This window comes from Halichoerus grypus, chromosome 7 (genome assembly GCF_964656455.1).
Source record: "Halichoerus grypus chromosome 7, mHalGry1.hap1.1, whole genome shotgun sequence".
In the NCBI taxonomy this organism is placed as follows: Eukaryota; Metazoa; Chordata; class Mammalia; order Carnivora; family Phocidae; genus Halichoerus; species Halichoerus grypus.
In genome coordinates this window covers 41,508,296-41,534,460 of record NC_135718.1, presented here as the reverse complement: position 1 = coordinate 41,534,460, position 26,165 = coordinate 41,508,296, and the positions used below count along the sequence as shown (strand labels likewise).

Here is a 26,165-nt window from a genome sequence, read left to right as displayed (position 1 = left end):
AAGTCAAATTGCTATATTTTAAGCCTTCATTGTTTCGACCAATCTCTTTTAACCTTTGGAATCCTAAGGTACTGGTCAATATAGAGAAAATGAAGCTGGTTATAGTTTAGATATGGGCAGTAAATACTACTGAATAAAGTCTGAAACCACTAAAGACTGAAACACGTTGCGATTTAAGCTTAGAGGACATATGATATAAAAATCACGAAGGCTGTCAACAGGCTGCACATGACTGCGCTTCACCAAATCTTTCAGTCAGGAAGGGAGTCCCCTCCCCAGTGCTTCCCCTGCTCAGTGACAGGACAAGTCCACAGCAGTGCTGAGGAGGAGGCATGCCAAGAATCCAAATGCCTTTTAAATGATGAACGACAGACCAAATCTGGTAAAGTTCTCGAGTTACTTATATTTATTTCCGTATTAGTTTATTTTATGCTCTTTTTTTCCTAAGAAGAGGGCAAATTTCAAAGTAGGATATCTTAAGTTCATAGGAACTTGTCAACGGTGGGGACAATGTTGGGGAAGAAAAACACAGGGGCAGGAAAACAGAAAAAGTAGATTTTTCTTTCTTACTTTAGTCAGTCTTCTTTATGTTACAAGGGCAAACATTCTGTTAAATACTTTTATGGTATTAGAACAAATTAGAATCCTTCTAGAACAACAAAAGAAATACAGACTTAATTTGCTTGAAAAATTAAAGATTAAATGCTGAATATTCATATATCATAGCAGAAAGGACATTATGACGCAGATGACAGTACCATACAAAAACATCAAGCCCATGAAGATCAGCACCCTCAGAAATCTAGTGTTTGGCCAAAGGGCCTCGTGACAAATCTCAGGAGCCCCGGGAATCCTCAAAACCAGCCAGTGATGGATGGCGGAGTGAGCCATAGTGTGAGCCCCCCTCCCCTCCCAGCCTCTGCTCACTCTTTGAAGGGGCAGCTTGCTTTAGGCTCTAATTCCAAAAGGCATCAGATCTCTCACTGCTTTCACAACAGGATTATTATTGTAAAAGTGATTTTTTACACATTTAAAAAACATTTATAATACAGGAATTATTTAGTTCCTAAAATCTTTCTGGGCATCACAATAGGGATTGTACGAGGAGACGAGGTGGAAGCGATCCCCCAGTGTCCACAATGCATACTGAGAAGCTGAACCTATTAGAGACGTGTATCAAAAACAGGCCCACGTGCATCCACCATAGTTATCACAGAACCCAGTTTCTCAAAGTAAAGGGGCAATTCTACCCAGGTACATATAGATAAAAACAGGAGTTTAACTTAAGGCAATTGCTTTTTAGATGTTCCTACTCTATGCACAAGCCTACAAGGTAACACGTACCAATAAAGCCCTTCTTCGCCAGCTCCATGGTAAACCTCCTTGTGATCTTTTCCAATTCATTATCCTATAAAGGAAAAAAAATGAAAACAAAACAATGAAACAAATGTTTTTGATAGAAAGCCACTGGTAGAGATAATAGTTGCATCATATTTTCTACCTATAGGACATTTTCATATATCTTCTTGTGTAATCCTTACAACTCATAAAGCAGGCATTTCCATTTTGAAGATTAAGAAAATGACAGATCAGAAATTAGGTTATACAAATAACAGACAGTACAACTAGGGCTCAAATCCCAGTGTCTGCTCTCTTTGTATTAATACAGGACCCTATGAGCAATCCCTGTGGTATATAACAGCTAGCTTAAATTAACTTGGAATTAGAAGAACCATGAGAGACGATGGACTCTGAAAAACAAACTGAGGGTTCTAGAGGGGAGGGGGTTGGGAGGATGGGTTAGCCTGGTGATGGGTATTGAGGAGGGCACGTTCTGCATGGAGCACTGGGTGTTATGCACAAACAATGAATCATGGAAAACTATATCTAAAACTAATGATGTAATGTATGGGGATTAACATAACAATAAAAAAAAAAAATTAACTTGGAATTGATAGGCTAAACAAGATTTTTACTGAATTAAGGTATTTGTCACTAGACCTTGAGATCCCAACATAAAAATCTGAGATCAGGGCGCCTGGGTGGGTGGCTCAAGTTGGTTAAGCAGCTGCCTTAGGCTGGGGCATGATCCCAGGGTCCCATGTCGGGCTCCCTGCTCAGCACGCAGTCTGCTTCTCCCTCTGCCCCTCCCCCCAGTCGTTCTCCCAATCTCTCTCTAAATAAAATCTTTAAAAAACCATCTCAGATCATAGTAACATGTTAAATGTATATAGAGCATTTTATATTTATATTGTACAATATGTAACATAGATATAAATGCCTAAGAATATGAAGGTATTAATTACCTTTTAACCAGTGTAAAAATGAAAAAGGACTTTGATGTTAAGCAGGTGACCTTAAATGGCACCACACTCAATGGGTTAATTATTTACTTGTTTTTCCATTCCTTTAAAAAACAATAGGGGCCATTAATCCCACTGGTATGGGGGACACACAGAAACCCTGTAATTTCAAGTCCTTTGTGAGTGCCCCAAGTGCATAAATGTTAGATACTTACAGTATAGTTCTTGGGATTGATCTTAACACCAGCCTTGGCACCCCCAAATGGCACATCTGAAAGAGAAGGCTGCAAGTTGTTATCCCATACAAAGGACAAAAAAATTCAAGAGGCAGAAAGCACCATGCAAAATTACAATGATTCAAATATGACACTTCAAGCTTTAATTTCAGAAAATTCAAGAAATAAACTCACACTGAGCTCTTCTAAAATGTAGTTGAACTAAAATTCTAGTGGCACAGGAATTACAAGGCTAGGCAAGTTCCAATGCCTATTTAATCACTGTGCTTTACTACTTCTGAAAGAAAAAATGTATTTATTTTCCTTCTACTATGATTTGGTCTTACGTACAAGAGTATGGAAAGGGATTTAAAAAAAGATCCACACTTAAAGAAAATCCAATTAGTTCCTATAAGAAGTTTTCCATTAAAAAGACTAAATCTTAATTAAGACTGACTAAAAAATGATATAAGCACCTATTTCCCTAAAGCATTATCAGGCAGCAACAGGGGGGTCCCTTACCAACCACTGCACACTTATATGTCATCAAAGAAGCCAGAGCCTTCACTTCATCCACACTCACATCGGTGCTGTAACGGATACCTGTGGGGCGTGAGAAAGAAGGGGATGTATTTAGAACACCCTGCCGGCTGGTTAAAAGAAAAAGTGCTAGAAATTGAAATGTCCACACTTTTTGCATCTTACACCCTGGTTACTTAAAGTAGCTTGTGATACAAAGTCAAGGAAAATCTGCTAATTAGACACCTAGCAAGGGCTACAGGATGAGTCCTGAATTTGATTTTTAAGTATTCTGATAGTTAAGAGAAAAAGATTGGCGTGGGAGTGCAGTTTTTGCGTTCTGGTAGGAGCAGGTAAGAGCATCAAGCAGGGTTCCTGGAGATGAAGAGATGGGCCACAGTCCTGTCCTTGAGGGACTTACAACCCAGTGGGATACAGCAGGAACTATGACTTCACAAGACAAAAACTACCTTCAAATGAATGTTTTTTATGCTTTTAGGAGGGCAACTAACTCAGTGAAGGCTTTTTTTCTTTATTTTTTGGCTTAGGTGATTTGGTAGCAGGGAGTTCAAAAAATTTTCCTTTCTGATAGCATATAAATATGAGCAAATGGTTAGTCAAAAGAGTCAACTTGGTATCAGATGTCTAGAGGTTCTGGCTTCAGACAAGTGTACCCAGAGATCCTTATCTCTTCCTCCCTTCACCCACTGCTAGCCTGTCAACCAAGAGATGAGCAGCTGCTCTTTCTGCAAGGATGGAAGGAGGCCAAGTGACAGGCATCTGTGTCTTACTGTCCCTGCACTTGGGAGTGATTAGGTGTTTGGTAGAGGGGACATTGAAAGTGAGTATGCCCACTACTTTGGTTTTGGGGGTCCTGGTCACTCAACCTCCCGAGTTTTGCAGCGTGAAGCCACCTTTCATCCTCTGTAGCTCATTGCTTCTCAACCCCAAGGAAGGAGGCCAGAGTGAGGCTGATGTTTGCATACTACTGGGGCTCCGAGGCACTGGGTGTGTTTGTGAGCGATGAAGGATTCCTGAATGAACCTGGGTACAACCTCCACTGAGAGTTACAGTAATGGGGGGCCTCAGGGACATCTCTTAAAGAATTTTGGGAATAAAACCTTTTCAGATAGAAATATACAGTATCTCATAAACTGGCAGTTTGAGAAAACTTCCCTAGTCATTTTTAAAAGCTGGCTTCTTATATATTTCAGAAAACATCTATCTAAACACAAATGATACATCTTAAGAGAATTTTATCTGTTGTATATACAATCATAAAGAGCAAATTCTAAAGCTGAATATATTTCTTTGGCCTATTAGAAAAATAAAATGAGGGGCGCCTAGGTGGCTCAGTCGTTAAGCGTCTGCCTTCGGCTCAGGTCATGATCCCAGGATCCTGGAATCGAGCCCCGCATCGGGCTCCCTGCTTCTCTCTCTCCCACTCCCCCTTGCTTATGTTCCCTCTCTGTCAAATAAATAAATAAAATCTTAAAAAAAAAAAAAAAAGATTAAATTTAGAAAAATGAGCTCTTAGAAATAGATCTTACATATAATGGGTTCTCAGATTATCCTGAAACAAATTTATGTCTTAGTGAAATTTTAGATGAGAAATGACAGTTTTTTCTTAACCCACTGAGCCACCCAGGCACCCAAGAAATGACAGTTTTTTCTAAAGATCTAGTGGCTACCTGTTGCTACAGAGCTTGCTTCCTTGTTTTATTCAGGTCTCTATTAAAACTTTCTTCACTCAAAGAGGCCCCTCCTGACCACGTTATTTAAAAAAAAGCGCCCTAGCAGGAGGGAAAGAATGAAGGGGGGAAATCGGAGGGGGAGACGAACCATGAGACTATGGACTCTGAAAAACAAACTGAGGGTTCTAGAGGGGAGGGGGATGGGAGGATGGGTTAGCCTGGTGATGGGTATTAAAGAGGGCACGTTCTGCATGGAGCACTGGGTGTTATGCACAAACAATGAATCATGGAACACTACATCAAAAACTAATGATGTAATATATGGTGATTAACATAACAATAAAAACATTTCAAAAAAACAAAAAAAATTTAAAAAAGCACCTTCCTCATCCCCACTCTCTAGTCCCCTCTGCCTTATTTAAATGTTTTACCACTGACTTTATATATTTATTTACCATCTTGGCTTCCCCACCTGGGAAGCTAGCACCGTGAGGGCAGACTTTTATTTTGTTCATTGCTTTAATTCTTGGTACCTAACATAGAAAATAGCATGCAAGTATTAGGCGCTCAAATACGTGGTGAATAAAAATATGAATATTTCTTGACTAAGGTGTTAATACAGAAAAGCCATGGTCACTAAAATTCTGACATGCCTGTAAGTTCTAACAATTCACCAGAAGTATCTGCTTATATTATGAAAGGGCTAGAAAGTAGTAAGAGGCAGAAGTACCAGGTCCTAAAAAGTACTCCAGGAAAAAGCAAAATAAACCTGTAAGTAATATTAAGACCAAACATTTATTTCTTTAAAACAAAAAATTTTGCTCAAACACTACAATGTAGTGTTTTTAAAATCAATAAAAATGTTACCATGTAACCGAGTAGAAACCGAGCTAGGCCACGGACCTGGGCCGGGTGCAGGGACGGGCACTTCCTAACCAAGTGAACCCAGCTCAGCAGCAGCTGCCGTGGCGTGTGCCTGCTTACCTGGGGTGCGCAGGACACTGCTACGCGTGGCCACAGCTTCCATCTCAGCCATTTTCCCTCTAAGTATTACCCAGTAGTGGCAGATAAAGAAATTTAGGTTTTAAAAAAGTCTAAACTGATAGTAGCTTAAACAAACAATAAAATTCGATTTCATTACTTCTCAAGATAAATTCATGAAGGTAGTAAAAATAGTCTGCTATTAAAAATTAGTGTTTCTATGTCCACAATAGCCAAACTATGGAAAGAGCCAAGATGTCCATCAACAGATGAATGGATAAAGAAGATGTGGTATATATATATATATATATATATATATATATATATATACAACGGAATACTATGCAGCCATAAAAAAAGAGAGAGAAATCTTGCTATTTGCAACGACGTGGATGGAACTAGAGGGTGTTATGCTCAGCGAAGTAAGTCAATCAGAGAAAGACATGTATCATATGACCTCACTGATAGGAGGAATTCTTAATCTCAGGAAACAAACTGAGGGTTGCTGGAGTGGTGGGGGGGGAGTGGGAAGGATGGGGTGGCTGGGTGATAGACACTGGGGAGGGTATGTGCTATGGTGAGCACTGTGAATTGTGCAAGACTGATGAATCACAGATCTGTACCTCTGAAAAAAATAATATGTTAAAAAAAAAAAGAAGATAGTAGGAAGGGAAAAATGAAGGGGGGAAAATCGGAGGGGGAGACGAACCATGAGAGACTATGGACTCTGAGAAACAAATTGAAGGTTTTGGCAGGGGGGGATGGGATAGCCCGGTGATGGGTATTAAGGAGGGCACGTATTGAATGGAGCACTGGGTGTTATGCACAAACAATGAATCATGGAACACTACATCAAAAACTAATGATGTAATGTATGGTGACTAACATAAAAAAGAATTAGTATTTCTATTACACACAAAGCAGTTTTTTCATTGCTCTTTTAGAGCCTGTGGAAGTAGTTGCTAAGTTATTTTAATTTCCCTTGCTTTCTTTAAAAAAAAAAAAATTACCTTAGTTTCAGGCGTATCACACCAGAGTAACTGGACAATTCTATACATTATACTATGCTCACAAGTGTAGGTACCACTCTCCTTGCTTTCTTAAGGGAGGGGAAAAGTTATTTTCCCTTATCCAGTGCTTTAAACTAATGCCTTCAGTGGGAAACTAAAAACAGCTTGAAACAGTAACATTCACAAATCTGAGAGCGATCCTATTATTCTAGACACTGAGGGTAATTAGAAACTGGACTCCTCCTTGTACAAAACGGTGTAAACAAAATGTTTTTTTACTGCAGAAGTCCCGGAATGATGAGTCAGAAACTGTACATGTATAGCAAAAAAACATGTTTCTGCTGGAAAGAACCCAGGAATTCTTGTTTGTAAAGTGAAATTTTCTTTCCGAGCCACACCCAGTCAGAGAGCTCAGCTGCAAGCACGGAAGAGAAGCAGTTAGATCAATTACCTTTCATACCAGCCTTTTCGGCAGGCTAGGAGCCACTGAAGGATTCCAGTGAACTGAGATGCAGGAGCAGAAGAGTTAGGGGGATGAGCCCTGGAGCAGATGAAGGTGGGGGCAGAGGGGGACCCAGGAACCAACGCACATGATACTGCTGGACTAAAGAAAAAACAGGTTTTCCTTTCAGCTTTCTAATTAATCAGTGATACACAAATGTTTTTACTTCTGGAAGCAGGCACACACTAGCACAGGGTTATTTAAACTGTTGGTCTGGAAAAAACTCTCCAAGTAGAGCCATAAATAAACTACTCTGTACCGTACCAATACTTGAGAAAAAACGAGCCCCAGTATAGGAGTTCACCCATACCTAAGGGAAAGCTACTTGCTTTCCTTCTTATGGGACTGGAAACCAAAGGTAATTACTAAAAATATACTGTCACCTAAAAATTCTTACCCACATTCTATTGGATATTAAGAGTATGATAGCTCTCCACTGTATTGTAAATCCGGTGGATTATGAGATATCAGCACAACTGGGGCGAGCGAGGGACAAAGTCATGTGCATATACTTGATGTGACACTGACTACCTCGAGTTAGGACAGACCCCACATGTTATACCTCAAAGTTCTAAAAGGGGGAAAATGTAGCATTTCTGAACGCCTCCTGTATTTCAAAAATACAGAACTTGAAGACAAAGTCGTTCAGTAAAGCCAAATAACATGTAATACACACACACATACAAGAAAACCAGGAAAGCTTAAAGTGTTTTAAACCAAAATGAAACAAGAAGGATCTTATTTGCAGTCTGAATATTTTCACTTTTTCCAAAACCACACCTTTCCTTCTTTTCTGTGGGATGGATAGTATGGCAGAGAAGGCTAAAGGTGAGCTGGACCAGCTGGGATTGGATGGGGGCACAAGGATAGAAACCAGGAGGACCAAAAATTTTATTCCAGGAACGGAGAAAAGCAAATTATGATTTTTTTCTGTCCTAAAGTCCTACAGCACTAGCTGTTAGCCTGTGCTATTAGCGTTACTAGTGTTCGGGAGCAGGTTAACGGGCTCTCCGAACGCAGCGCTGGCAGCTATAATGGGGGTGAGTACTTACAGTGAAAAGCAGGAGTCCATGGCTGGCCATACTAGAAAGGGAACTGGGTGATTACCCAGGTGTCATTAGAAACAGGGTCTAAAAATCAAGGACCACATTCTGACTGGCCCACAGCGTAACTCGTACTTCCAGTTCACCAGAGGAAACTAAAGAAACAGCACCCATGGCAATGGTTTATTATTTATCAAATCCGGTAAAGTTGGAGGAAGGGTTGGTGATACAGCTTTGAAATCAGACCTTTCATTCTGAAGAGTAATTAACTCTATCATACAGTTACTTTGAACTAACTGGTATCCAGATGTTTCAAAAGAACATTAATAACATGCAGACATCTGCATGCTACACAACACAAAGCAATTCTCTGCCTTTTGACTTAATGACCAAAGATATTCCTTACTATCCTCAAGAGCCTCATGATTGGTGTACAGTACGTTTTTCTAGGAGAAATAAAAATCAAAAGCAAAAATTAGCTGAAGTTGCTATAGTGATGAAGAAACCACACCAGCTCCTTACTTTTGAGAAAGATTCAGTGAAAACTACAACTGAGTAGCTTCGATTTTTTTTCCTTCTGCTAGCTGACTCAAAACCAAAAACAGACAAAAAAGCTCCTAGCAACTGAGTCACCATTGTTTTTTTATGATGAATCATTAACTAAACACATTCATGAAAATTCAAATGGTTTTAAAAATTACTTGAACCAAGATCTTTTAAGAGGGCTTGATTTATGGGGCTCCTGGGTGGCTCAGTTGTTAAGCATCTGCCTTCAGCTCAGGTCATGGTCCCAGGGTCCTGGGATCCAGCCCCCGCATCGGGCTCCCTGCTTGGCAGAAAGCCTGCTTCTCCCTCCCCCACTCCACCTGCTTGTGTTCCCTCTCTCGCTGGTCTCTCTCTGTCAAATAAAAAAAAAATCTAAAAAAAAAAAAATGGGGCTTGATTTATTAAAAATTCAATTTCCAACTGTATTCTCTCACTTTTCAGAAAACCAAGAGTTCTGGGCGCCTGGGTGGCTCAGTTGGTTAAGCGACTGCCTTCGGCTCAGGTCATGATCCTGGAGTCCCGGGATCGAGTCCCGCGTCGGGCTCCCTGCTCAGCGGGGGGTCTGCTTCTCCCTCTGACCCTCTTCCCTCTCATGCTCTCTGTCTCTCATTCTCTCTCTCAAATAAATAAATAAAATCTTTAAAAAAAAAAAAAAAAAAAAAAAAAAAAAAAGAAAACCAAGAGTTCTACCACAAGCACAGAACATACAGGAAAGCAAAAAGACCTTAGAACTCTTAAAATGCATGCACTAACCCTGTTGCTATTTACTCCTGAGAACATCTTTTTTCTCACTTAACACTGATATAATTTCTAATGTGCAACAGAATGGCATAACTTAATTACAAATAAGGAGAGGAGAGCAAGAAGCAGTGAGGAGCCAGCACTCATCAGCAAGTAATGACCACGGAAAATATGGGAAGTCTCAGATAAAAATTCATTCGGCACTGCAAGGAGCATTTCGTTCGGGAGCAAAGGAAAATCATACCTTTAACTGCTTTTGACAGTGTCCATGTCTGTATCAGAAGGCAGGGAAGCCCCATTATCAAAATCTTTTACAGTTTTGAAGAGACAAACTTAGTAAGTTCTGGGAAGCCTATGTTTAGCTGATGTTGGAGAAATGAAATGGAAAATATTTCACTTCTTCTTTTCATTAACATTTAAAAGTTATAACACATATGTATGTGTTCATCAAAACTTAAACATAGAAAAAACTGAAATCTCCCCTATCACTATGTGATCCCTGTCTTTTCCTTACGGGTGACCGTTCTTAGCAATTTATGTGTGTATATATATCTATACATATCCTTCCAAATTATTTCCCTGCATTTAAATACATACTATCAGGGGTGCCTGGGTGGCTCAGTCGTTAAGCCTCTGCCTTCGGCTCAGGTCATGATCCCAGGGTCCTGGGATCGAGCCCCACATCGGGCTCCCTGCTAGGTGGGAAGCCTGCTTCTCCCTCTCCCACTTACCCTGCTTGTGTTCCCTCTCTCGCTGTGTCTCTCTCTGTCAAATAAATAAATAAAATCTTAAAAATAAATAAATAAATACATACTATCTATCGAACATATAGCTTTGTCTTGTGCTTAAGTATTGAACTTACTGCCCAATACACGGAGGAAAGATGAATTAAGGGGGGGGGGGTCTTGTTCACTGGTTTCATAGATTGCTTATTCTGATAATAGCAGTAAACTTAGTCCCACCTTCCTACCAAACAGGTCTTGGAAACGATGCCAGTATAAGTGGTGAATATAAAATTTGACATTTAATAAAACATAATAATAACTTGTTATAAAAAGGTTCAAAGGGTAAAGGATCGACATTACAGATATCCAGTTTCATATAAATTATGAATAAATCTAGGTGACATTTGAGATGGATCTTAAGAGCAGGGAGAGAGGGGCGCCTGGGTGGCTCAGTCGTTAAGCGTCTGCCTTCGGCTCAGGTCATGATCCCAGGGTGCTGGGATCGAGCTCCGCATCAGGCTCCCTGCTCCGTGGGGAGCCTGCTTCTCTCTCTCCCACTCCCCCTGCTTGTGTTCCCTCTCTCACTGTGTCTCTCTTTGTCAAATAAATAAATAAAAATCTTTAAAAAAAAAAAAAGAGCAGGGAGAGAATTAGAGGGAGACAGGGAATAGACGGGCACCATAGGTAGAGTGACTGTACTTTGCCAGAGTAAGATCAAGAAAACACGTATGCCCGTATTTCCAATTTTCCTAAGGATCATTTTATACCCATCTCCTTTAAGTTAAAAATCCAGTCCTTTTTCCTAATAACACTTTCTGGTCCCTGATAGCACCCTTTTTCTAACAGTGCCTCAGGCTAGAAATTTGAGTTATCTCATTCTCAGCTCCTCTGCTGCTTAGCCTTCTGGGCCCTCCCAGATTTATCATTATCTGCCCAACAACCATTAAGGGAAAGCTGTTTCTGCTTGCACACCTCTGATACCAAATATGTGGGTTTTCCACACCAACAGCCAGTCCTCCAAATCTCTGTGGACACCAACTGGTTGTCGTACACAATTTAATTCAATTCTGACACTGACTACCTGGAGTTAGCGCAGACCCCACAGATTAAGGGCTTAGTCCCACAAGACTGGCCGTCATTTTAATCACAGGTATTGGATGCCCAGGGTAGTCTTACTTTTGTCCAACTTGGTTACAAACCCGGGGGCTCCCACACCTCCCTCCTCAGGTTTGGTAATTTCCTATAATGGCTCACAGAACTCAAGTAAGCACTTCATGCATGTATACTAGTTTATTATAAGGGTCCTGAGTACAGGAGCTTCTGTCCCTGTGTAACAGGTGCACCATCCTCCTGGCACATGGATATATACCAAAAGCTCTCAGAACCTAGTAGTTTCGGGATTTTTATGAAGGCTTCCTCATGTAGGCATGATGACTGTTAACTCAATGTCCAACTCCTCTCACCTCCATGGAGGATAGGGGATGGAGCTGAATGTTCCATGCTACTCATCATGGCTTAGTCTTTCTGGTGGCCAGTTGCCATCCTGAAGCTATCCAGGAGCCCACCAAGAGTTGCCTCATGAAAACAAAAGGTGGTGGGATGCCTGGGTGGCTCAGTTGGTTAAGCGTCTGCCTTCGGCTCAGGTAATGATCCTACGGTCCTGGGATCAAGTCCCACTTCGGGCTCCTTGCTCAGCAGGGATCCTGCTTCTCCCTCTCCCCCTCCCCCCTGCTTGTGCTAGCTAGTTCTCTCTCTCAATCTGACAAATAAATAAAATCTTAACCCCCCCCCAAAAAACAAAAGATGCTCCTATCACCCAGAAATTCCAGGGGATTTAGGAGCTCTGTGTTAGGAACTGGAGTCAAGACCAAATATTAGGACGGAAGAGGCTCTCAGCACCTCTATCACTCAGGAAAGTTCAAGGATTTTAGGAGCTCTGTGTCAAGAACTAGGGGCAGAGACCAAATAAATATTTATCATGTCATAAAACCTCACTTTCCACTATTTACAAACACACAGTCTGTCCCTATGACCCCATCACACAGTCCTGCCTCTTGCCTGGGCTGGATCAGTCACCCCCCCTATTTCTCTTTATCTAAAATCATCTTGCCCCCATCCAACTCCTATCCAGCCCTCCCTGCTTAGAGATCAAGACTGTCGTTCCCTGGTATTTTCTTTGAATTCCTATTGTAGCAACGCATTGTTGAGTGTGTTTTCAACCATGTCATTTATTGACTGGTTTTGGGAAAGGAAAATGTAGAAATAGAATACTGAGCTAAAAGCAAAAGGAGAATGACACAGATACCATAGGAGATTTGGGATTCTGTTCTATTTTGAGGAAATCAATGAAAAGACATTTTGAGGGAAAAAAAAAACAACAGCTTTGTTTTGTTAAAGCTTTCTTATGGATAGCTCCCCCAGCAAAGAGCATAGTACCTGACACAGAGTAGGGAATTAAAAGGCCTGGAATGAACAGGTTAACTATCAGAAATCCCCATGGGCTAAGGAATGCTTCTTAATTAAGCATAAAGTTTAAAGCTCTTGTCTTTGGGGAAAGTAACACATAATGGAAAAACTGATTTATCTGGATATAATCTATAGCTCATAATGAACATAGTCCTTATTCAGTAAACCCCCCAATATGTGACTATCACCCTTGACTATTATTCCCTTGCTGTTTCTCTCTTGGTAAAAGGGATTAAAAAAACAACAAAGAGTCCATGTAAATCGTAGGGCTCAAATGTACTAAATGCCTTTTTTTTTTAAGGCCCATGTCCACATATTGATGATAATGATACATGGCAAAAGGAGTCACATTACTGACAACATTTACAATTTTCATTTGTGTCATCTTTCACATTTTCCTCTAGCGAAGAAGCAATTCAGAGAAGTTAAAAGGTCTGACAGACTTTGTCCAAGAATAATCCGGAGAAATAGCAATTCATGACAAACCGTAACTTCTGAGTTTTTAAGGAAGAGACACCCAGAAGAAAACCATGTTAAAACGATTCCTTTGAAAACCCTTAAAGATGCACCTTCTAACACTTTGGTACAGAAAGGAGTTGTTCTGGCTGACATGTTAAACTGTTCAACACCACACCTCTTCAAACCTTTCAGTGGAAAACTCTCGTTAGAATGTTCTCTCATGGCCTACCAGAATAAATGGACCTGTAAAGATTTCATACGTGAGCGAGTTTTATATGCACAGTTGTTGGAATATGCATGCGTTTTCTAGACAGAAAGGAGGCCTTCTAATAGCTTTTAACACATTTCAAATGATCCAAAGTGTTAGGAGTCACTGTGTTGAGGGCATGACATGGTTCTCAATCACTGCTTAGGATACAACTTGTCATTTTTTTATGTGAATAAATCCCGGACAATGATGATTAAGGAGGTGGGTGCTGGAGCCAGAGGACGGGAGCCTGAACCCCAACTCTGCTACTTAACTGGGGGTGTAACCTTAGTGGAGGAGCCTTTGCGTTTCAACCCTAGTGTCCGTATTTGAAAATCGGGGACAACAGTGTGTTCATGAGGTTGTTATGAAGAATAAAACTGATGATGCGTGAAAAGCTCTTAGCAAAATGCCTGGTGTCCGCAGAGAGTTCAACAAATGTTAGCTGTTAGCTTACCCCTTGCTTTGCCAGTTGACCTGTGTGGAGACAGGATCTCCCAGGTACCGCTCGCTGCCTTTGTGAAAGGAAATTAAGGTCTGGAGCAGCCCTCCCGGCAGGCGGCTCTGCGCTTGGTGAAACCTGTCCTGCCTTCAGCCGTAATATTTCATACACGAATGCTTCAGTCTTGATAGTGAGTACTGTAATCTACATTAATTTTTGCCTCTGGAAAGGGGAAAACATTGCCTCACTGGGATAGCTAGGTCAGTTTTAGGTAACAGCTTTGGATGGAAGATGGTTCAGTTATTTCATGGGGAAGACCTGGGCAGAGCTGCTTCATTTTACATTTTATAAACCGTTACCGCTATTTGAATATCTGAATGATATACAGTTATTTTAACAGGAGCTTCTTGGGTACAGCCATCATGACCTATTTAAGAATCGATGTTCTTCAATGCAGTGATATTAGAGGTCTAAATTTTTTTTTTTGTATTATGAAGATCTTATTATTATGCAAGGTAAATGGGGAAAAAAAACCCACAACATCCTGAAGTCCTGTGTTAGGCTATTGCCTAGGAATTCTTCAACATCCAAAAGCTAATTGTTTTGGTCTTTACTGGTTCCTGGCAGAACCCTCAGCACCTTTAAACATCACTGGACAAAAACAATTTTCTTAATCTAAGTTATTATCAGTAGCTGTATATCCAATTTCTTCCCTCTAAAAGCCAGAAAGTTCATGTTCAATTTTTATTTCTTGTACTTAAAATTTAAACACTGCCAGTTTCATTGAAGTTTAATATACTGGTACTTGTCCTCCAATTTTTGATGTCCCAATTCCTGCAACGTGGACTTTGCATAATGAGTGGGCAGTGTTTGTGTTCCTGCATATGGGCTTTTTACTGCCTGAGCCAGCCAGCTACACGGATTCGCCCCAAGTGAGGGGAAGACTGAATGGCCATCTGATGCACTGGTCTCCACCACATTCCTAGCTCTTCATTCTCTAGTATACTTGCGGGAGGGGGGCAGGTCAGAGGCATTTGGCTTCCGTGAAATTCAAAGGCCTCTATGATGGCAACCCAGTTCTGGATTTAATTAAAAAGGATTAAAAACAACAGCAGCAGCAGCAACAAAACCCTCAGGGAGGAGGGCTAGGGGGAAGAACACATTACAAATTACCTGTCTTTTAACAGAATTTTCAGACTGAGTTAAATCCTAAATTTATCTACGAAGGCTACATTTTATCTTGTGGGAGCAGATGTGGACACACGCTCCCACTTCAAGATCAGGGAGTGTGAGAGTTTATTCAAAGTTACCCAAATTGTGACGGCTGTCAACCTGGCACAGCAGAAGTAAGTCAGAAACAATTTTTTTTTCAGTGAAGGCAGAGCATGTGTCATTTTTAAACAGTATCAGTACTTTCTTACAGTCTTCCTCCAAAGCACTACCATTCACCATACAGTTATAACCCAGAGGACAGGGGGACTGACACTACACTGACTCCAATCCTCAGCTGCCTCCCATACCCCCCACCCCTGCATCCTGTCCCCCAGAGCCAAGAACAAAGACCATCTACCTCCCACTGTTTCTCTTCTGCATTTTGGCTCTTAAAAAACAAGTCGATGGGTTAACATAGTTTGTACTTCTTTTTTTTTTTTGGTACTGATATTTACAGTTAAAAGATTTAGGGTCAGTGTATCAGGCTATTCCATTTATAGTCCACCAACTTTATTTAAAATGATAATTTTAGAAAGTTCTATGATGGAAGAAACAGTAACGGAATTTTGGCTTAATAGTTCTAAGGTAAGGTGGGGGAGAACAAGCTAGGAGAAAAAGTTAAATTGCTCCTACATCAATGAATTGCTATTATCAATCCGTACTTCTCCCCCAAAATTGACTTTTATTTATTTAAAAAAATTTTTCTAAAGATTTATTTGAGGGGCGCCTGGGTGGCTCAGTTGTTAAGCGTCTGCCTTCGGCTCAGGTCATGATCCCAGGGTCCTGGGTTCGAGCCCCACATCGGGGAAGCCCGCTTCTCCCTCTCCCACTCCCCGTTTGTGTTCCCTCTCTCGTTGTCTCTCTGCCAAATAAATAAATAAAATCTAAAAAAAAAAAAAGATTTATTTGAGAGAAAGAGAGGGAGCAAGAGCGGGAGGAGGGGGAGAGGGAGAGAGAATTTAAAGCAACTCCCCGCTGAGTGCAGAGCCCAATGCAGCGCTGGATCCCACGGCCCTGATGACCACCTGAGCTGAAACCAAGAGTCAGCTGCTTAACTGACTGCGCCCCCCAAAACTGACTTAAATGATAAACTTCTTTCTGAAAAGGTACTGCATACTGGTCGCAGAACCACGGGCCAATAAAATATAGAATTTATTCTGAGAAAGTTAACAGAAACAATCACTGATAATGTCTTCAAACATGTAAGAAACTTTGAAAGTCTTCTCAAAGCAGAAATTCCCACAATATTCATCTTTGATGAAATTAAGGCTGCTCTTAAATTTCCCTTCAGAGACTATAGCATACTTTTGCAAATCCTTAATAGATGCAAAATCTGATGGTTTCAGTTAAATACGCTTTGTGGGGGAAAAAAGCAAAAAAACCCCCAAAATGTATTATTAAATATTTACTTGGAATAAAGTACACATGAGCCACCCCCAGGTCTTAAAACCACCTGTTTCTCTTACACAGATTATAATTAGATTGTTACTTTGCTTCAACCTTGAAAATTGTATTTCGGAAAACTCAGGCAGAAGGTCACTCTTGAGGAAAGATTAGATGCAGAACACTGAGGGTTATGGAAAGGATGAAGATGAGCAGACAAGGCTGTATGTGCGCAGGTGTGCAAGCGCTCGTGTGTGTGTGTTTGCGAAGAACATTGGTAGAAAAGGCAGTTGAGGTGGTGAGAGAAAAGTGTGTTTAAAAGGGAAAGATTTACTGAAGTCACAGGGATTATTCAAAGCATCCTTAAAAATTTCAGTCATCTAATATGTTTTGTATTTCGAAGACCAGAGTGCAACCAAGGAAGTCAACAACATTTTTATAAGTAAAAAAAAAAAAAAAAAGTTTAATTGGAGACAAAAACTACTCAAAATAAGGTGCTCGTAGAATATACATTCTCCGCAGTCAGATGAAGGTAATAAATGGGAAGAAAGATCCTGGAGTGTTAGGAAAGCAAAGCATTTAAGTACACATTACCCAAATTTTGCTGATCATCTATTTAGCACACTGTTCATTATGTTGAGCACACCAAAATATTTTAAGGGCTTTCACAGAGATATAATCCTGCCCAAATCTATTATCTCCATAAAGTCTTTCAAATTCCTTAATACATTTATCACTTTATAGAGGCCAATTTTTCTTTCATGTTATGTTATCTTGCAATGCCTGCTACTAATTATTAGTTGCAATTCAGTTTCTCTATGTTTATAAGCTGGGAGTTAATAGCACTTTCAGTACACGCCCTCTGTAACGTAAATGGAATAAACTGAAGAGAGAATTGTATCTCACACTTCAGTACAAGCAAATGCTACAGTAACAGTGCCTCAATATGGCTGATGCCATTTGTTGCTAGGTTCAATATTTTGTTATTAAAACTGCTGTGGCAACAAGAGGAGGAGGATTGACATACCATGCTAAATTTTAGTTGCTTTAGTGAGTTTGTGGAGTTGTGATTTATAAAGATAGGAGAGGGGTTGGCATATAAAGAATAGAGGAATATAAAGAACTTCAAGGAAACGAAATCAGATCCTGCAGAAAAACATATATAATGGTTTACCTGCTTATCTTTTAAGTGACTGGAAAATACTGCCAAGAGGATAGTAATATAAACTAGATGGCCATTTTAAAGAAACACTGCAATTTAGTATTTGCTAACTTCTCTTCCTCCAACAACCTTGTTTGCTTTTCTTGGGAGTCTAAACTTGTATTCTTGGTTTAGACAATAAGGGAGTAGTAGGAAGAAGGAAGGTGATGTAGGAGACTGTAACTTTTATATAATTTGGAGGTGCAAAGGGAAATTAGAGGTCAAAGTGGTTTAAACATTAGTTTGAGAAGAAGAAACAGAACTAGAGGATAATTAAGCTTTAAAGGCATGTCCTAGAAGAGGGTGGGGCCAATGCAAATTTAGCAAGTAAATCATTAAACAGTTTCAGGCAACCTTTGTCCCGGCTTGGAAATGCCAGCAGAGCTCAAATTTTTCTAGTAGATTTCTAAAAATTATCCTTAGAAGTCAGCTAGTGTAATAGAACACTGTACCAGGCTCATGGAGACAAAGGGTCCAGCCCAACATCCTCTCTGTGCCTATTAGCCAAGCAACCTCCAGAAGACTTCAACTCCCTGGGTCCTTTATTCAACATCATTTATTTTAATAGAAAAAAAGTGGTTGTGCCCTTTTTCTAGGGTATGCTTAAGCACTTTTAAACATGTATTGTGCAATTTAGTGGGGAAAGATTTTTAAAAGTTTTTATTTGCTCGAAGGATGCAATCTGATTGCAGAGGCCAAATCCACAGATATGCAAAAATTTAACTACAGGATAACTTGGTGACTACCAAATTGTAAGCGACTCAACTCCTTTCTTCAGTACTTTATCTTTTCCCCAAGCTCAAATCTGGTGCTAGCCAGGACCAGTACACACCCCCAGGGCTATTTCATTCCATTGGCTGGCGGGCCTTCCTGCATTCTACACCCTTTAGATTTACTGTCAGGGCGCCCGGTGTTGTTTGTCGGAGATGTTACGTCGCTCTTCTATTACTTTTTTTTTTTTTGGTGTGTGCAAAACAGAAGCAGTCAGGGCAGAAAATAACAGGATTTAAAAGACCAACGTGTAATTAGTAAAATCATTTGGTTAGTAAAACTGTCTAGATTTCAAACCTAAAAGGCAATAAACTTTGTATGTTTCTGTATCATTTGTCCCTGATGTAAAAATGAGTGGGAGGAAAAAAACCCGGAAATAATTATTTCATAGTTTGTATTCGGGTGAGTCACAGAAACTCACAAAAACTTGCAAAGGCACAATCAGATTGGCCGGTCATTCCCATATCTATAAGTCCATTTCGTCAGGACCCACCCTGGATGTCACCTACACTGGGACCGAAAAGAAGAGCGGTGGAGCAACTATTCTGCATACAGCATCCACCTGCAGGGGCCGGGGATGAGGGCTCACGGGGCAGAAGATAGGACCACTACGTGGCGGTTTGGGGAGGAAAAATCACTGTCCGCGCGAGCCTGACACATCCGCGGCTGAGGCCGGAGGGAGTGTGGGAGGGGGCCAGTGCCCATCCGGGCCCGGCAGGGCCGCGGGGGAGGGCGCGAGGGGCTTGGCCGGCGCTCACCTCCCTTGCAGGGCGTGCGGTGCTGGCTGTGCTGGGCCCGGTAGCCTTCGATGACCTCCCAGGAGCCGTCGTCGCGCCGGATGGGGAAGCTCAGGCTCAGCACATGGTTGCACGGCTTGATGATCCGCAGGATGCCGCGCACCCGGTTCCGCTTCTGCTCCTCGCTCTCCCGGGTCTTGAGGTCCTCCACCAGCTTGTCCTCCACGATGCTGGCGCCGCGGTCGAAGAAGCCCTCCACCATCTTGAAGAAGTTGGGGTCGTCCTCGCGGTCGGCCGCCGCCTCGCTGTAGTGTCGCCGGGTGGGCGGCGCGAGCCCCGGCTGCGGGGCCGCGACCGCGACGGCGACGGCGGGCTGCCCGCGGACCCGGCCCAGAAGCGCGGCCGAGTCGGCCGCCGCGGAACCCAAGGCGGCGGGCCCTGCGCGGGACAGCAGCAGCGCTTCGCCCAGGCAGCGGTACATGGCGGCAGGGCGGAGGCCGCGGAGCAGAGGCGCTCTCGGAGGCCGGGGAACGGAGGGAGGGAGGGAGGAAGGAAGGGTCCGGCGCAGGCTGCCCTTTTAAGCTACAGCTTCCTGCCCCCTGGGCTGTCCCCTCCCCTCCAGCGCCCGCCGCCTAACCGGGAGGACGGACTTCGAGGGCCGCAGGCCCAAGTCGCCTCTGAATGGCAGGGCTGGGGCGGGGGGGGCGGTGCGCGCCGCCCAGGGAGCCGGGCCTCCGCCTCTGCCGCGGCCTCACCCGGCCTCCCAGGCGGCGGCGCGTGCCTGCAGGGGCGTTCGGGGGCGCGCAGGCGCGGGCTGGCCCAGTGCGCATGCTCGCGCCGGACGGGGAAGGGGAGGGGCGAGGACTCCGCGGGCTGGCTGGATCTACAGGAGGCGGTGTCTCAGGTCTGTGCGCGCCCCCGACCTCGACCTGGGGAGGGGGCCAGCGTGGGGAGGGGGCCAGCTTGGGAAGTGGGCTTGCCGGGGGAGGTGCTTGTCCGCCTCTGGGGGGCGCTGAGAGGCCGATCCCCGGGCTCCTGCAGGGGTGAGGGTGGTGCGGTCTGGCGGCCGGCCGGGCCGAGTGAGTCACTGGTGTCCCTCCTTTCCGCCCGCACGCCGTCGGGCGGGGCGGCCGTCCTGCACCCCCTCCCACCCCGTCCTCTGGTGTCTCTGCGGAGCCGGCCGAGGGGCGCCGAGATCGAGGAGCTGCGGTTGAAGGCGGGGCTGTGGGCTTGGCTCTGCCCTCGGGGAATGCGAAGCACTTAATGTCATCCGAGTCAGGTTTTTGAGGTGGCTTGCGGGAAATGGAAAGGAGAAGGCCTGGGAGCTGGGGAATCCCTTACCGTCTGGCCTTACACAAAAAATGAAGTTTTCAATTTTGCCCTATGTAACCACTCATCAATGTCAAGATAAAAGTTATGTGAGTCATTGTAGCTTCTAACATTTACTCACCGTGTTTCCGCTTTTCAGAAATACGTTCTTGAAATGGTCTATAAACAAAGACACTCTAGAAATGCAATAATAATACTCCAGCACATTCTCAGTAATATATGTATTAAGTGGTCCAGAGCAGGATTTGTAAACATTAAGCTTCATGAGGGTTCATTTTGTACTTACGCATACTTGAGAAATGCTAAAGTCCTGTGCTCCTTTGGGTAGGGTAGGCACATGTTTCAGTCCAATGACTCAGTCTTAAGAAAAGGTACCAAACAAAGGCTCCCTTCCCAGCTTTAGTAGTCCGGGTGTACTTTGGTGGTTATAAAATGACACACCTTTTTGACTTGCAAAACTACTTTACTTCCTGACATTCATTTTATTCATCTATTAGAATATGGAAGAGAATGTTCTTAATTCTTAGAATATACTGCGAAGTATAAAGTGGTAACGTAGATCAGTTAAATTACATTCATCTATCTCAGTGTACTTTCAAAGCAAAGAAGATGCAGATTATATTTTATCTTATTTGCTAGATAAATGTATCATTATATTTGTGTGTTGTTTTTCAGTGAAAAATATTTTCTGAACTGAATCCTGAATTTGTCTTGTTGGTAAAAACATTCAGGTACCAAATTTCCTTTTCACTTGATGGTATTATCATTTTACACTGCAAAGAAAACCCCATGAAAACCAAACCCCAGATAGTAAAATTTTAGAATAAAGTGAATTAGCATCCATAAACATGTGGACATTTTTTTGTTTCAGATTAAATTTTTTGTTATGTTTTGAGGAAAGTGGTTTAAAAGCTTAGTTTTATTGCCCTGTTTATCTCTTTCGTGATAACCATAGCCTTCAGAAAAATAAATGTTTAACTTTGCTTCTTCCCAAGTTTTATTCATCTGAATTCAAAAGTTGGAAAGGAAGTAGTGAGGAAATTATTTTTAACTGAGAGTCCCCTATCTATAAATATCTTACAAAATGGCTTCATAAGAACCTCCAAAATAGATGCTTTTATTTTTTAAATCTTCATTATGTTTTAAAATTATATATAAGTTGTAAAAAAATTCAGACCGTACAGATAAGTTTTTTTTTTTTTTTTTTTTTTTTAAGATTTTACTTATTTACTTGACAGAAAGAGAAAACAGGAGCAGGGGGAGAGGCAGAGGGAGAAGCAGACTCCCCGCTGACCTGGGAGCCTGATGGTGGGGCTGGATCCTCCCAGGACCCTGGGATGATGACCTGAGCTGAAGGCTGCTGATTAACCAACTGAGCCACCCAGGCACCCCCAAATGTTACAGATAAGTTTAAAGAAAAGAGTGAAATTTTCCAAACAGTACTCCTCCTTCCCCCATTTAGTAAGTAGTTGGAGTATTTCTTTTTAAACTAAAGTAGGTATTATAATTCCTGATTTAATGGAAGAGGGAACTAAAGCTCACAGAGACCAAGTAAATTGTTGATGGTCACCTAGCTGGTAAATTGCAGGCTGAGATTCAAACCTGTGTATTTGACTCCAAAGTTATTCTATTGCTACTATTCCAAGAAATATTTTAAGTATTTGTTGCATTTAGTTTAAACTACTGTGATGTAAGATCTAGTAAGTTTCAGCTTCACACTGATGATTTATTTTATTTTAATTTCCAGTATAGTTAGCATACAGAGTTATATTAGTTTCAGGTGTACAATATAGTGATTCAACAATTCTATATGTTACATTGATGATTGCTTTATAAAGTATACAGTTATTTTGCAAATTAAAGTTTAAATTTATTAGTAATTTCCATTTCAAAAGGAAGACAGAATTTAACTGAAGGGAGTTTTGGTCATTTGATAACATTCAACAAAGACAAATCAATTTTCTGCCTTTGACATGTATGAGTTTTCCTCAGCTGTTTTAAAATTCCAGGTCATTTTTCTTTGATCCATTGCATGCTTTTATGTTTTCAAGTGCTTTTAAAAATATTTCAGAAGAAGAATTTTAGGATTTAGAAAGACATAGCATAAAAATAAAAGAACACCATAGTCTTTTAAAAAAATGATTTGAAAAAGTAATACATACTTTCTACCTTGTGTCTCTTTATATTTGTCGTTTTTGGACATTTCATTTAGATGGAATGATACAATATGTGGCCCTTTGTGACTGGCTTCCCTCACTTAGGATAATGTTGTAAAGATTCATCTATGTTATAGCATGGATCAGTATTTCATTTCTTTTTATGGCTAAATAGTATTCATCGTATGGCTCTGTCTCATATTGTAATCCATTCATCATGGACATTTGAGTTATTTTCACTTTCGGCTGTTGTGAATAACGCTATTATGAACATTCTTGTGCAAGTTTTTGTGTGGACATATGTTTTCAGTCCTCTTGGGTATATACCTAGGAATGGAATTGCTGATTAACCTTTTAAGAAAAAAAAGTTTTTTAACCTTGAGAAACTATCAAACTGTTTTCCACAGAGCTGTACCATTTTAATTCTTATTAGCAGTGTATGAGGGATGCAATTTCCCTGCATCCTCCCCAACACATACTATTATCTGGGGTGAAGTGGTAGCTCATTTTGGTTTTGATTTGCATTTCCTTGGTGGCTAATGATGCTGAACATCTTTTCGTATGCTCATTGGCCATTTGTATATCTTTTCTTGGAGAAATGCCTATTCATTTCCTTTTCCTATTTTTTTTTAAAAGATAGAGGGCTTTATTTATTTATTTTTTAAGATTTTATTTATTTGACAGAGAGAGAGAAAGAGAGATCACAAGTAGGCATAGCGGCAGGCAGAGCAGGAGGGAGAAGTAGGCTCCCTGCTGAGCAGAGAGCTCGATGTGGGGCTCCATCCCAGGACCCTGGAATCATGACCTGAGCTGAAGGCAGACGCTTAACCGACTGAGCCACCCAGGTGCCCCTCCTTTTCCTATTTCTAAGTTGGATTATTTCTCCTTTTTATTGTTGAGTTGTAACAGTTCTTTACATATTCTAGTTACAAATCCCGTATCAGATACATGATTTGCAAGTGTTTTCTACTATTCTGTTGTCTATTTGCCTTTTTTTAAAGATTTTATTTATTTGCGCGTGCGCGACACAGAGAGAGAGAGAGAGAGAGAGAGAGAGAAAGAGAAAGAAAGAGAATGGGAGAGGGGAGGGTCAGAGGGAGAAGCAGATTCCTCACTGAGCAGGGTGGGACTCAATCCCGGGACTCCAGGATCATGACCTGAGCTGGAGGCTGTTGCTTAACCAACTGAGCCACCCAGGCGCCCTCTATTTGCTTTTTTGATGGTGTCTTTTGAAGCACAAAAATTTTAAATTTTGATGTCCAATTTATAAATGTTTTCTTTTGTTGCTTGTGCTTTTGGTATCATGTCTAACAAATCATTGTCTAATTGGAGGTCATGAAGATTTATACCTATGTTTTCTTCTAAGAGTCTTATAGTGTTAGCTTTTACATTTAGGTCTTTTTATATTTAGTTCTTTTATGTTTTAGGTCTCAAAATGGATTTTGAGTTGATTTTTGTATATGGAATGAGGAAGGAATCCAATTTCATTCTTCTGCCTGTGGATATCCATTTGTTCAAAAGGCTATTTCTTTTCCCATTTAATTGTCTTTACACTCTATCGAAAATTAATTGACCTAAATGTGAAGATTTATTTCTGGACTCTTGAGTTCTTTTCCACTTGCTCACGTGTCTCTCTTTATGCTAGTACCACACTATTTTGATTACTGTAGCTTTGTAGTAGATTTTGATATTGGGAAGTGTGAGTCCTCAAACTTTGTTCTTTTTCAAGATTGTTTGGTTATTCTGAGTCCCTTGACTTTTCATATGAATTTTAGGTCAAGTGTTTAATTTCTGCACAGACTCTGGCTGGAATTTTGATTGGGATTGTGTTGAATCAATTCGGGGAGCACCATTTTAATGATACCACATCTCTGACTCATGAACACGAGATGTTTTTTCATTTGTTTAGGTCTTTAAAAATTGCTCTCAGCAATGTTGTCTTTTCATAATAGAAGTTCTGTACTTCTTTCATTAGATGCTTGGGTGGCTCAGTCCATGAAGCGTCTGACTCTTGATTTTAGCTCAGGTCATGATCGCAGGTCATGATCTCAGGGTGGTGAGATCGAGCCTGTGTTGGGCTCTGACTCAGCGGGGAGTCTGCTTGAAATTCTCTCTCTCCCTCACCCTCTGCCTCCCCTTCAAATAAATAAATTAATTAAAAACAAAAAACAAACAGCATTTTGGTTGAAAAATGAATATCCCCTCGTTCCTTCCCCCCCCCCCCCACTATTGGTAATTTTGGTGCATCATGGATTATTTTTTAAGCCTTTGTGCTGTAATTTTCAGGAAAATTTTTTCTAATACTTTTGTGTTTTCTAATTGATTTTCAGAAAAGTTATAATTTTCATTTTTTGTCCCCTTTAGTGAGCATGTTATTTTAGTAAGTAAAAAACAAACTATATCCAAGAAAAGGATCTGGAATTTTCAGGATTTATAGTCTTTTTCCTTTTAAAAACTATTTTTTACTAATAAATTACATGTCACTTTTATCTACTTGTGTAGTTTGGTTAAGTTTTCATTTTGCTGTTGCTGAATAATATTCAACAAAGGTTTTTATCAACTCTTGCTTAAGGGTTCTTTCCATGTTGTGCGTAAATGTGAAAACTCATTATAGGAACTTTTATCTCTTTAAGCATAGTAGGCAAGAAACAAATGAGGTATCTTAAAAATTACTATACTAAGGTGGGATTCTGAGCTCACCTGTATGTAATTCATCATGTCTCTGTCTTTTCCTTTGTTTTTAATTGAGATCTTTTGTTTTCCTTATATGTAAAAAAGATAGCACATTTAATTATTCATCATTCCAGATGCCTCACCATCCAGCTGCATTTATTGATCTATGTAGATGACTCTTTATAAAATCAAATCTTTATTCTAAATGCTTTCACATTTTCTTTTTGGAAATTTTAAAGATTTTATTTATTTATTTTAGAGAGAGAGAATCTCAAGTAGACTCCCTGCTGAGTACAGAGCCCCACGTGGGCTTGATCTCATGACCCTGAGATCATGACCTGGCCGAAAACAAGAGTTGGATGCTTATCCAACTAAGGCACCCAGGTGCCCTCCTCCACCCCCCCCTTTTTGGAAATTTCAGATCACTTGTGATCTAAATATGGGATTGGAGTTTGAATAGTAAGAAAGTGTAAGCTAAAAATTGAGGCACATTTGTATGCTAGAGAAGCAAAAAAGTACCTTCTCGTTGACTGTCATGGAAAAGTTGCGAAGAAACTGACTTTATCATGAAGCGCAGATGTGAGTATAATTACATTGAGTCTGCTCTTGGTGAAAGGTAGAAAAGAAAAACATGAATGAGGCAGAACGGATCAAGGCAGAGATGCTGGTAGTGGCTGGGGTCAGCTAAGTTGCAGTGGTCTAACTCCCTGATCTTGAAGTGAACAGATATTTGCTAGCTGTATTAGTTGGGATGTTTTTGGCCCTTAAGCAACAATACCCAAATAAAAGTGTCTTAGACTAAAGGTACAA

The 26,165-nt window shown here is 41.1% G+C and overlaps 2 protein-coding genes across 8 annotated transcripts in view; one reads left to right on the top strand and one right to left on the bottom strand.

Moving 5' to 3' along the window:
- GLUD1 (glutamate dehydrogenase 1) overlaps positions 1-19,914 on the bottom strand; it is a 36,840-nt gene extending 16,926 nt beyond the window's left edge. The window contains exons 1-4 of the mRNA XM_036079291.2: positions 19,219-19,914; positions 3,041-3,121; positions 2,519-2,574; positions 1,345-1,408 (exon numbers count right to left, since the gene is read on the bottom strand). Coding sequence (XP_035935184.1) covers positions 1,345-1,408; positions 2,519-2,574; positions 3,041-3,121; positions 19,219-19,678 — 661 coding nt within the window. The 5' untranslated portion in view covers positions 19,679-19,914. The remainder of the gene's footprint in view (positions 1-1,344; positions 1,409-2,518; positions 2,575-3,040; positions 3,122-19,218) is intronic.
- A 122-nt stretch (positions 19,915-20,036) lies between these two features.
- Positions 20,037-26,165, top strand: part of SHLD2 (shieldin complex subunit 2) — an 80,130-nt gene continuing 74,001 nt past the window's right edge. For 4 of the 7 annotated variants that reach the window (XM_036079286.2, XM_078077479.1, XM_078077472.1 and 1 more), the window contains exons 1-2: positions 20,037-20,101; positions 21,765-21,987. The gene's annotated coding sequence lies outside the window, so the exon portion shown is untranslated. The remainder of the gene's footprint in view (positions 20,102-21,764; positions 21,988-26,165) is intronic. The other 3 variants (XM_078077478.1, XM_036079285.2, XM_078077473.1) reach the window with 1 other exon arrangement.